At 34.0% G+C, this 13270-nt stretch overlaps 1 protein-coding gene across 1 annotated transcript; it reads right to left on the reverse strand.

Annotated features, from left to right (window-relative positions):
- Positions 1-8747: 8747 nt before the first annotated feature.
- Positions 8748-10480, reverse strand: LOC142631846 (putative carboxylesterase 18). Its single transcript, XM_075806169.1, has one exon. The coding sequence runs from the start codon at positions 10190-10192 to the stop codon at positions 9143-9145; it is 1050 nt and encodes a 349-aa protein (XP_075662284.1). The 5' UTR covers positions 10193-10480; the 3' UTR covers positions 8748-9142.
- Positions 10481-13270: the final 2790 nt, after the last annotated feature.

Raw genomic sequence — 13270 nt, forward strand, 5'->3', positions numbered from 1 at the left:
ACTCCTTGTGTATATTCTAGTTTTGCTTGAACTTTTTTCATGAAAGGAGATATGAGCTTTCGTCTCCACTAGGAAGACCAGTAGGGGAGCTTCGTCTCTCACCATCTTGGTGAGTGTTTGAACTGCCTGAAAGTCCCCAAGCCCTCGGCAGTTCCAAGACAAAATACTCATTGAGCTAGGCGGGGCTGCTTCGCAGCCTCTGCCACACCGCCATCCATATTGTGTTCATTTCCAAGATGTTTCCTTACTTCATTTCAGCGAGGTTGAGTTTGGGTCAAGCTCGTGTACAGGACTCAGCCCACTTCTCTTTTTAGTCGAAGAGGTAGTAGCGTGGAGTGGGCCAGTATTTTCCTTTTCATTTTTTCTATCAATGCGTGTCCAATATCTAGTTTTAGGCCCAATGAGCTCGTCAACCCAGCCCAAAACCTTGTCATATATCATTGCCATGGGCCCATCTGTGTGGTCCATGTAGGTAGCTAGGCTTTGCGTAGTAACCGACCCCCTAAGTGATAAGTCAACATCACCTTCATCTGTCACCATCATCTCTTCTCCTGTAACTCTCATTGGATGTGCCGCACCTGCCCCTGATGCATTTGACTTTTTTTCATCTGAGAAATAGCTACTTTCAAGTTTTGTACAGCCATGCTTTTGCTTAGTTTCAATGACAGTTCCTTCTGCAAGCTCTATTGCCGGTTTTGTCGCAGGTTCTAGGTCGGCTAGCGCATGTGATTCTTCTGAGTGTGTCAACGTAGTGGCAGAGGGCCTAGTGGGGTCACTAGCTTGTTTAGCCACGTGAGGCGCACCATCCGTCCTTGTTTCGTTGGAGGGCTTAGCTCCTTCCTTCGCGCTACGAATGTTTTCAGATTTCGGTGATCTGTTGAAGAAATCCGACACATCTTTGTTGGGAGGGAGTTTGAAAGGTTCACCTCTAAGCCAGGGTCCATATTGGTGTGGTTTTTCTCCTTTTCAGCGGAGGGTGAGTCACCTTCATGGCACTCTTTTTCTCCATGGCCAAGCTTCCCACACACATAGCAGAAATTTGGAAGTCTTTCGTACCTGAAGTAAACCCAGCGCTGTTCATCGTTCTCAACAGTTACCTTTTTTCCTCTGAGGAGCTTCTTGGTGATGTCTATCTTCACTCTGACCCTTAGGCATCTTCCCCATTGGACGCCTTTATCTGGCACATCAACGTCAAGGACCACTCCCAGTTTGCTGCCTATCATCCAACCAGTCTCTCTTGTCCTGCTCTTGAGAGGCAAGTTGAAAATCTGGATCCAGAATGGGCACCACTGGAGTTTAATGTCCCTCGGTGCAACGTCTCCGTCAATATCTTGAAGCAAGACTAAGTTTTTTTCATAGCTCCACGGACACATGTCTATGATTTTCTGCTTGTCTTTTTTGTCTCCAAATTCCACAAGGAAGAGGTCTTCGTCAATATCAGATATGTGGACACCTTTGTTTGTTTGCCAAGCCATTTGCATTGTTTTTCGTAAGGCTTCTATGTTTATACTTCTCTGTGTGAGGATTTGCATGACAAGGCAGTTTTCTCCCACTGCTTTGGCAGCCTCAGTGCTATCACCTCCCAGGACAATATCATCGTCCTCTTCCTCAGTGAGAGATAGTTTTTTCCAGAGTTCCTCAAGGTCATCTGCCATTTCAGTTTGCTTTCAGGTTTGTGTGTTTTTGGTGAGGTAGAGATGGAAGAGAGGAGGGGTAGAAAAAAGGAGAAAAAGAAGAAGAAAAAAACCAGAAAGTTCCACGGGGGAACTACGGACGTCTTGCAAGAAGCAAGGACCTACCCTGTCTCTACGCTCCCAATTGGCAAGCGAGAGACACCGCGTTACCCCGTCTGACTTGACCCAAGTTGGATTGGTTAGCATCTAATTTTGACTTTGTCCAAACTTTGGATATTTTTTTCCACCATGATAATGGGTGATGTTGATTTTTGAGTCTCACGTCTCTTTCACTTGTTTTCTTTAGTTATTTTTTTTTTTTTTTTTTATAATCTTTAGTTATTTTTTTATAATAACGAAACTTTACACCACTTTTATTGCTATACTTCATTTATTTGCCGACGATGATTTCAAAATTTGTAATATTATTATCATAAAAAAATTGTAATATTTGATTTAACAAAAATGGTTTCTGCTGCCAAAAAAAAAAAACCATTTTTCCTAGTAGGTACCAGACCATAGCAGATCAACACAGAAAAATAAAAAGAAGATAATGTAGCCTTCCGATGTTGGCTTTAATTTAAATAATTGATACAATAGGACAACATGACAAACAACTTATCATATTTCATTGTATTAAATGGGTGTATGACAGATTATCCATTCTCCAACAACCTATTAGTGGTTCCAATTAATGATAAATCTCTTGATATTGAACAAAATATTTAGAGTTTGATTGAAGTTCGAATTCCGCTTATATCAAAAACTAATTAATGTCTTAACTTAATTTAAAAGGCAATTATGATTGACGAACATCATAAGTTAAAAATTGTTTGTATGTAAACAACCATGTTAAATAAACAGCTGCATGTCTCTTTCTTTCTTTTTCCATTTTTTTTTTGTAATTTTCAAAACAAAGTGTTCATTGTATGTAGGAATGGCCATGGGTAGGGTATACCCATACCCAACCCAATTAATTTATCCATGAATACCCAATTAATTTATCCATGAATATCCAATTAGCTTACCCAATTAGTATCCATACCCAATTGTTACCCAGTTTGTTTACCCATGGATATCCATACCCTACCCAAACCCAATTTTTATAAAATTACCAAATATGCTCAAAACCTACTATGAAACCTCTAAAATGGCCGAAATACCCTTGATGTCTCTAAAATCACCAATTATGCTCAAAAACAACTACAATGACCAAAATATCTCAAAATCTCTAAAATGAACAAAATACCCATGAAATCTCTAAAATGGCCAATATACCCCCAAAATCACCAAATACGCTCAAAAACCACTTAAAATTACCAAAATACCTCCTAAACCTAAAAAAATGTCCAAAATACCCCTGAAACCTAAAAAAATGACTAAATACCCACGAAACCTAAAAATGTCCAAAATACCCTCGAAACCCAAAAATTATCAAAATACCCCCTAAACCTAAAAAAGACCGAAATACCCTCAAAACCTAAAATTTGACTGAAATACCCCTGAAACTTAAAAATTACCAAAATACCCCCAAAACCTAAAAAATGACCGAAATAACCCCTAAACCTAAAAAATGACTAAAATATCCCTGAAACCTAAAAACTTACTAAAACACCCCTGAAACTTGAAAATTATCAAAATAGCCCTGAAACCTATAAAATGACCAAAATACCCCCGAAATCTATAAAATGACAAAGATGCCCCTAAAACCTATAAAATGTCTAAAATACCCTCAAACCTATAAAATGACCAAAATAAGCCCTAAACCTGTAAAATGACCAAAATCAGCCCTAAACCTGTAAAATGACCAAATATGCCCAAAACCTCTAAAATGACAAAAAATAACCCCAAACCTCTAAAATTACCAAAAATACCTCGAAACCTATAAATCAACCAAAATAGCCCTAAACCTCTAAAACAACCAAATACCCCAGAAAATATCTAAAATGACCAAAACACCCTTGAAACCTTTAAAGTGACTAAAGTACCCCTAAGCCTGTAAGATGACCAAAATACATTTGTAACCTCTTAAATTATGAAAATAGAGGTTTGGGGTATTTTGGATGTTTCGAGGGTATTTTTGTCAAGATTAAAGGTTCTTAGAATATTTCAGTAATTTTGTAGGTTTTGAGGGAATTTTGGTAATTTTTTAGGTTTCAAGGTTATTTTGGTCATTTTTTAGATTCTAAGGGTATTTCAGTAATTTTTTAGATTACGGTGGTATTTTTGTCATTTTTTAGATTTTAGGGGTATTTCGGTAATTTTATATTTTGGGGCTATTTTAGTAATTTTATAGATTTCAGAGGTATTTTGGTAATTTCAAGGTTTCAGGGGTAATTTTTTATGTTTTAGGGGTATTTTGGTCATTTCTTAGGTTTTGGAGGTATTTTGGTTATTTTTTTAAGCTTTGGGCGTATTTCGGTCATTTTTTAGGTTTCGAGATCTTTTGGTCAATTTTTAGGGTTGGGTGTATTTTTATCATCTTATAGGTTTTAGGGGCATTTTTGTCATTTTATAGGTTTTGGGGTATTTTGGTAATTTTATAAGTTTTAGGAGTATTTCGGTCATTTTTTAGATTTAGGGGGGTATTTCGGTTATTTTATAGTTTTCGGGGGTATTCTTGTCATTTTACATGTTTAGGGAGTATTTTGGTAATTTTAAGGTTTTGGGGGTATTTCAGCATTTTTAGGTTTAGAGGGTATTTTGATAATTTTAATTTTATATGAGGTATTTTGGTCATTTTTAGGTTTCAGGGGGGTATTTTGGCAATTTTTTATGTTTCAGGGGTATTTAGGTCATTTTTTAGGTTTTGAGGGTATTTTGGTAATTTTTAGGTTTCAGGGGTATTTTGGTCATTTTTTTAGGTTTCAGAGGTATTTTGGTCATTTTTAGGTTTCATGGGTGTTTCGATCATTTTTTTTAATGTTTCGGATTTTTTGGTAATTTTTAAGTTTCGGGAGTATTTCGGTCATTTTTTAAGTATAGAGGGTATTTCGATAATTTTAAGTTTATGGGGGGGTATTTCGGTAATTTTTATATTTCTGGGGTATTTCGGTCATTTTTTAGGTTTAGAGGGTATTTTGGTAATTTTTAGGTTGCGGTGGTCTTTCGGTCATTTTTTAGGTTTATGGGGTATTTTGGTAATTTTTAGTTTTATGGGGTATTTTGGTCATTTTTTAGGTTTTGGGGGTGTATCAGTCATTTTTTATGTTTCGGGAATATTTTGGTAATTTTTAGATTTCGGAGGTATTTTGGTCATTTTCTAGGTTTAGAGTGCAATTCAGCAAGTTTAGAGGATTTTAGGAATAATTTGATCATTTTCAAGTTTTAGGGGCAATTTGGTAATTTTGATTATTGGATAATTTGGTGGGTTGAGGTTTACCCACAATAATTTGGTTGAGTTGGATTTGAGTTAGATCTAATTAGTTAAATGGGTAATAATGGGTAAATGGGTAATATCCAAACCCTACCCAAAATATTTGGATAATATCCAAACCCTACCCAATTACCTTCTACCCATTAAGAATTGAGTATTACCCTGAATAATTGGATCGGGTAGGGTTGGATATCCATTACCCAATGAGTATAGCCATCCCTAATTGTATCAAATGGGTGCAAGGTATGCTCAGCCCCCCAAAAAAAAGTGTATACTATGGCATATACAAATTATGAACAATAACCTCTATATATATAACTGAAACTTTTGACTTTTTATTGACCTCTCTAGAGCTTGCCACACCATTATTATCTTTTTAAAATAAAATTATTTTTATTTAGTTCAAACTTAAGAAGATGTGAAACTCTACCTCTCTTACAAGTCCGACTCAAACTCATCATTATCATTTTTTTTAAACAAAATTATTTTTGTTTAGTCCAAAGTTAACAAGGAGTGAATCTATTTCTCTAACAAGTCCAACTTAAACTCAAACTCAAACTCAAAAGTTAACAATTTATCTCCAAATTTGCGAGGTTACACATTTTTTGTAAGCCATTGTACATTCAAGTAAAGACTTTTTCATCAAATTGTAATACATATTAAAGTCATATAAGAGCAAATTATGCAATGATGTAGTTTCTTAATTGATTTAAAATTTTATAAAATTATTTTAGGCTACCTCACAAATAAGTAGGTTTCCGTGCATAGTACGGGTTAGTGACTAGTCCTTGTAATAAAGCATAAACCTCTAAAATAAAAGAGTAATGTTATTGAAAAAACTATTTGCACAATTTTTTTCATAAAGAATAAGTTGATAAGTTTTTCCGGATATTCTTATCTATTCCTATATACTATGGAGATTATGTTTTTTTATTAGCTATTAACAACTAGCCACCACAACATATTTTGACCATAGAATTTTTGAAAATAAAATACAAATAATTAACAAGTGGATTTTGTACGTTTCTACCAAACCTTTACGTACCCCAAGGTTTATATGATGGAAACCGCCCCATTACCATTTGTTACCCTAAATACAGATGGAATTGGTAAATTACACAATTATGTAAGGGTAAATGGATTAGATGATTCTCCAAATAATAATCCAGAACTCTGGTAATATCTTAAGGATTTTACTATTATGTAATCTAAGGGCATACAATAGTACACTATTTTTTAAAAAAGTTTTACTGGAAATTGAAAAAGTTTTGACATTTTTCAATTCTCGATAAAAAATTTTCAAAAATAAATGGCTTAATGTGTGCCCTTAAGCCACACATTAACTGGACCCCTATCTTAAATATGATATGGGAGTTGGGGACACTGCTATGTGTGTTTGTATATATATTCTTATAATAATCTGATTCATCTTTGGTAATATCTTTATTAACAACTTTTCTTGTCTCCTTGGTGTGTTGGATAGCATTTATGAAAAAGAATGGTTCTTTGTCAAGAAAGGCTGGACTACACCTACGACTAAATCAATGGTCCTCTAAACAACTAGCTACTGATAACCTAAATAGAAAAGCAGGTGGGAAATTAATTAATATATAAGAGGGTGTAAGAAGATTATGGAAACTGGTTAAGAAAATACTAGCCTATCACACGCGCGAGTGGATAGCATTTATGAAAAGAATGGTTCTTTGTCAAGAAAGGCCGGACTACACCTACGACTAAATCAATGGTCCTCTAAACAACTAGCTACTGATAACCTAAATAGCAAAGTCAGGTGGGAAATTAATTAATATATAAGAGGGTGTAAGAAGATTATGGAAACTGGTTAAGAAAAGCGTGTGATGATTTTTTTTTTTTTTTTAGTTATCCTATTTTGTAAGAAAAAAACATATATATATATATATAACTATTTAAGAGGCTTCCCCTGTTTGGATTTCTCATTTTTTAGTTAAAAAATGTTATACATCCTTATGTTTAAGTAAAGACAAAACTAAAGGACAATCCTGTAAAAATGCAACTTTAACTCTTACTAAAACATTGCCTAAAAAATAGAACCACTCTCCTGTCAGTTTTTAAATTTCTTTATCCACTTATAAATTAGATTTTCAAAATAAAAATTATATATAGCTTGTTTGACCGATAGCCAGTGCTTACTTTAAATTATTCTAAATTAAATGAATGATCCGAATCAAATTTTTATTTATTTAATGGTTTAAATTTAGGTGGATACCATACCCCCTAAAAAAAGAGGGAGTATGGTAGAATGACCCATATATATATATATAATCTACAAAATAGAACTACTAACAAAAAATAAAAAGTGAAAAAATAAAAACTATCCACAATCCTCACTTTCTTCTTAAAAAAAACCATCCCACCTTCTAAAAAAAACCACCCTACCGTTTTCTATTAAAAAACACCTATCCTAAGTTCGGTAAAACATTAAAAAATAAAACTACCCAACCTTCTTTAAAAAAATCCCACCCACGGTTTCCTATTAAAAGAAAAAAAAAAAAAAAAAAAAAACTGCCGCATATCACATCCAAAAATAAATAAATAGATAAATCAATTTAAAAATAAAGAGGAAAGTGATCTTATTTTTTAGGCAATGTTTTAATGGGAGTTAGAGTTGAATTTTTACCGAATTATCCTTTAGTTTTGTCTCTACTTAAACATAGGATTGTAGGGGTATTTTTGAACTAAAAAATGAAAAATCCAAATAGGAGAAGCCCATTAAATAGTAGTATAGATAAGAGGGTGTAAGAAGATTAAGAAAACTGGTTAAGAAAATATAATGCTAAAGAAGTATAGATGACTACTTGAAAGCATGGAATAGAACAGAGAACTAGATACAACAAACCCACTGATATTATTAGATTTAACATATTTTTTTACATAGAACATAAGGACTTTAGAGGGAGGCTATTTCTTGCCATTACAAAGACACAAAGACCTTATTTATAGGCAACATAACTCAAACCATATTCAGATACAATTTACAATCTGTTTTTCACAAGATGGTAGGAGTTTGGCTTCTGATTGATAAGTGTTGATAGTAGTAGGGGCCTAGCTAGTTGCTCTTGGATATTGTAAATAAAATATTATCCTATTAATAATAACTTGTAACAACCTATCACTTAAAGTTTGGTATGAAAATATTGTAAATATATTACTAAGAACACTTATTTGGGTACAGGAAAATGTTAGATTTATTTGGCTTATAATTAGTGGTGTAATATACTTCTCCTATCGATCCCTGAATGGGTGTTAATGTGTCATTTTTAATTCCTCTACGCTTTTTTTATTAGTCCATTATAGGATTGCATATTGTTCACCAATTATTACAGGTAATATATATATATGCTCCGTCGAAAGAAAAAAAATTGGAAAATTAAAAAATAAAAAGGAGAAAATGCAGAGTCCCTATTTTTCATTGCATTTAATGTGTATATGACAAACTACCAACTCTATTAAAATAAGCAGCTCTGTCTCTTTCTTCTTTTTTGTTTGTTTTTTAGCGAAGGGTCAACAAAGTAATAGTGTTCATTGTATAAAATAAATGGATGCAATCTAATGTACAGCCAAAAAGAGAGAGAAAAAAAAAAAACTGTAATAAAAAAAGCTGTCCGCTATTGTATTATTATGATTATAATTGTATCCAAATTAATTATTACTACTTCTGGTTCTGGAGAGGCAATACATACAAATATTCTTTCCTTTTTTTAATGAATAGAAGATGGAAATTTTTTTTTATTGATGATAAAAGTGCAATACATCATGTGTCTAGTATTTGTGGTTTTCCCTAACCACCGATTGATGCATCTAGACACAATAGGCAAATTTAAGTAGCTGCATGGTACACTTTATGTTGTCTAAGTAGAGAAATTTATTTGTATCAAAAAAACAAAACTAGAGAAATTTATTGAGTCAAATTACCGGCACGATAATAACCCATCAATTAAATAAGGTTAAAAACTAATGCACACACCTTATTATTACAAATATACATGTACTACACACTCGTGAGTAAGAGTGAGGGTGTATACTTAATTTGTTGGAATAAAAGTTAATAATAATATTAAGAATTGGAAGTTTTACTACATATCATATTATGCATGCATGTATGGGAAACGAAATCCTTGACCTGTGCAATCAACTGGGACGACTGAGGCAATTCTGGAAACACATAAAACGCATGCATCATATCTGGATACTCGATTAAGCGAGCCTGTTTCCCAGATTTCTTCAACCACTCATAGTAACTCCTCTGCCGATCCTGTAACGGGTCGAATCCCCCAACAAACACAACCGTTTCCGGATACTCCAAACCCGAAATATCAACCGCATTGGGCCCACTCACATTGACTGCCTCATGATCCTTATCCGACCCTTGAGGCAAAAACACCTTCCAAAGCCAATCAGTCCGTTCCAACGAAACGATTGGGCTTTTCCGCAACCGAATCTCCGACTCTGTTCTCTCCTCTCCTCCGAAAAACGGTTGGATCGAAATCAACCCGATTATTTTAACGAACTGGAACCCTTCCCGACTTGCCCGGACTGCCACGTTGTGCGCCAGGTTGGCACCTGCACTGTCGCCAGCTAAGAAACATTTCGACAAGTCCGCAAAATCCGGGAGCTGTTTAAGTTCGCTGCTGCTGCGATGATTAAGGTATTGAATGACGTCGAATCCGTCGTCGTATTGAGATGGGTAGCGGTGTTCCGGGGAGAGGCGGTAGTTGACGGAGATAACAACGGCGGGGAGTGTACGAGCAAAGCGGCGACAGACGGCGTCGTATGCGAAGGAGGAAGGGGAGAGGAAAGTGAAGCCGCCGCCGTGGAAGAAGATCACGACGGGAAGGGAAGTGTCCGTGCCGGTGTCCGTGGGAACGAAGAGGCGGAACCAGAGGTTGCGCGAAGGGTCGACCATGATGTCTGAAGATTTGACGCCTTTCACGGAGTTGGGATTAGGGCCTGCTTTGACGTCCAGGAGAGAGAGGACACGGCGGTTGACGGTGCCGTCAGATCGGCGGAAAGCGTCGGTGAGAGCAGAGAGGGCGGAGACGGAGATCCGGGTCTTCCATGGGAGGACCAAGGAATGAGAATCCGAATGTTTATTATTAGCACTCATTTTGAGTTGCAGAAGAAAAACGTCCGGTTTGTTTTCGGGAGTTGAAGAAGGGATGGACTTTTATGGGAAGGGACGGTAGGTACTAGGTAGGCAGGTAGGTAGTTGTACTAGTATTGAATCTTTTTTTTTCTTTGATAGGAAGTAGTGAGTCTATTAATGTGGAGGGTTGGGTCACTTACCAAATATATTGGTGCCACTTGGCCATTAATCCTTCATAATTCTAGTGGGCACAATGCATCCAACCCATCCATTTTTGCTGTAAGATCAATGGGTGGTTTGATAAGCTTTTTTTTTCTCTCGCTGAATGGGTGGCTTGATAAGCTTGTGAAAACTTTACCAAGGAGAAGAGAAAAAAAAAAAAGGATCAAAATATAGTCAATTTACTGATTTACCAATTTATTATTACTAATTATATTTTTTTGGTTAAATTCAATTTAGCTCCTATATTTTTACTCCTGTCATCAAATTAGTAAATTTTTTTAATTATGCTCTATTAAAAGATCTAATTTATTCATATAAACAAAATATTTTGATACCAATTTAGTACATTTCTTAAGAAGGAATGAGAATTCTCTTCATTTTACCTTGAATAATGTTACAACCATAAATTATTTACAATATTTTTACAAAATGTTGATGTGACTAACTTTTTATTAGTTTTCATTTGGGCCCACCTTTAAGATCACTTTTTCATTTACTAATAACCACTCACTACTTCAGCATTTTGTAAAAAAATTATGTAAAAAAGGTTGTATCTCTAGCATTACTCTTTTACCTTTTATCTTGTCAAAATCAAAATTTTGCATTTATGTAAATGTATTAATTAAATAAGGAAAAAGTTAACATATACTCTAAGGGCATTGGTTGAAGAACTATTTTTAGAAATTTTTTACGAAAAAAGAAAAAAGTAACTAACTTTGTTTGACAATTATTATTATTATTATTATTATTATTATTATTATTATTATTATTATTATTATTATTATTCATGAAAGTGGTATTAAAATTTTTCTAAAATAATTCATTAAAAAATATTTTAAGGACACTCGTTAACGGAACCCATAGAATAAATGCATCGATTTTTATGTATGATAATTCTCCTCCTTTAGGAGAAATTATTATTTACACTAAGAGGACTGGCAATGTGGTCCTCCCTGACCAATGAGATGATGTCATCTATGCAAATGTATTGTGAACATCCTAATCAGCACAAGGAATAAAAAATAAAAATTACCAGATAATGTCACATTTTCATAAATAATAGCATTTTATTGGTTGGGGGGTCAGGGAGGACCATGTCAGCAGTCCTCCCGAGGGACCTAATAATTTCTACTCCTTTAACCTTACACCTCATCAAAATCAAACATTTGCATCAATGCCAATGTAGTAATTAGTTGTCATCTATTAATGGAGCATTTTCATGTATGAGAATTTTCTTTATTTAGTTTTTTCATATCATGAAAATCAAAACTTTGTATTTATGTCAATATATTACTCCATTTGTCCCCAATTATTTGGCCTTTATTCCATTCTATCCATTTTGGGATGTCACAAAATGAAAGCTTCTTAGAAAAATCAACAAATAAATTTCCTAATACCCATTATTTTATTTAAAAATCCAATACCGCTCATTAACTAAAATTTAAATTAATGAGGGTAGTTTTGAAAACCTGTACCTTTTTTATGTAAAAGATAATAAATTAAATGATATTCCCTTAAAAAGTTGGATTTTCTAAACATAATAAACAAAATGGGATGAAGAGAGTAATTAATTGCGGCATATTAATGGTGAAAAATGTAATGATTTTCATGTAGGAGAATTCTCTTCATTTAGAGCCTTCCACCTTGTCAAAATGAAAATTTTGCATTTCTGTCAATGTATCAATTAATGAGTAATGTTGCGGCTACAACATTTTCATAACAAATTATATGTGGTAAGTTGTTATTGAATGTTACTAATGGACAAAAAAGTAATTTTAGTGGTGAGCCCATATTATAACCTATTTCAACTTGTCATCTAAGATTTGTGGTGAAATTGTTATGTTCGTAACATTTCTCTTAATTAATTGTGATGTATTAATGGAGTAATGCATTGATTTTCATGTATTAATTATCTAGGGAAGGGGTAAAACAAGTTTATATTGTTATTTTTATATAAAAATTATATAAGAATATTTATTAAAAAAAAGAAAAAAAAATTGGAACATGGCATTTGTTTTGGAAACATTTTGAAACAAAAATAACAAAAGTTAAAAGCAAATGTAATTTCACATTAGATGGAATCTTCTGCCATGTGTCACTTGTATGCATGTCGCATAAAGAGCAAGGAAGACGATTTCGTACCGTACCAGCCCGTACTGCCGGAATATTTCGTTCCGGCGCCTAAACCGGTATAGAAACAGGGCTGAATCATACCGCCCAAAATACCGGGGTGTACCGGTTTGTTTTGGCTATTCCGGCAAATTTCGGAGCTTTTCGGCAGTATTTTCGTTCCGGACTGGTACAAATATAACTGGGTTTAAAAAAAAAAAAACTATACTTACAGCAACAACATCATCTTCTTCTTTGTTTTAGCCACTTAGATCTTCTTTTAGCCATTGATTCGCTCCCTTCATTGTCTGCTCTCTCCCTGCTTCATTTGCTCTGCTTGTTGATATCCATTCTTTACTCTTTCTTTTTCGTTTGCTCTGCTTGAATGTTTTGTTATTGTAATGTATAAGTTGTACTTAACTCTTTCTCTTGGTTTCTCCGCCAAAAGCATAAAAAAAAGCCTCTTATTTTATTTGTTTTTCACAAAGCCACGTGACTCTTCTTGGTTCTTTTTTTTTTTTTTGGATGAGGACTCTCCTTGGTTCTTATCTCTTTGCTTATTTTGCTCTTTCAATTACTTTTTATTTTTTATTTAGTCAATTACTTAGACTGTACTGTCAAGCACAAATTACCTATGCGTTCTAATAAAGGCATTTATTACCTTTTGTTTTGTGTGGTTATTGTAGTCTTATTTTCTGTGTACTGACACCACATTGAAATTTGAAACAAGTTTCAAATTTCGATTACATTATTTATTTCAAATTTTTA

This window comes from Castanea sativa, chromosome 4 (genome assembly GCF_040712315.1).
Source record: "Castanea sativa cultivar Marrone di Chiusa Pesio chromosome 4, ASM4071231v1".
NCBI classification, from domain to species: Eukaryota; Viridiplantae; Streptophyta; class Magnoliopsida; order Fagales; family Fagaceae; genus Castanea; species Castanea sativa.

Coding starts and splice junctions, on each gene's coding strand:
- LOC142631846 (XM_075806169.1), bottom strand. CDS start 10,192: ATGAGTGCTAATAATAAACATTCGGATTCTCATTCCTTGGTCCTCCCA.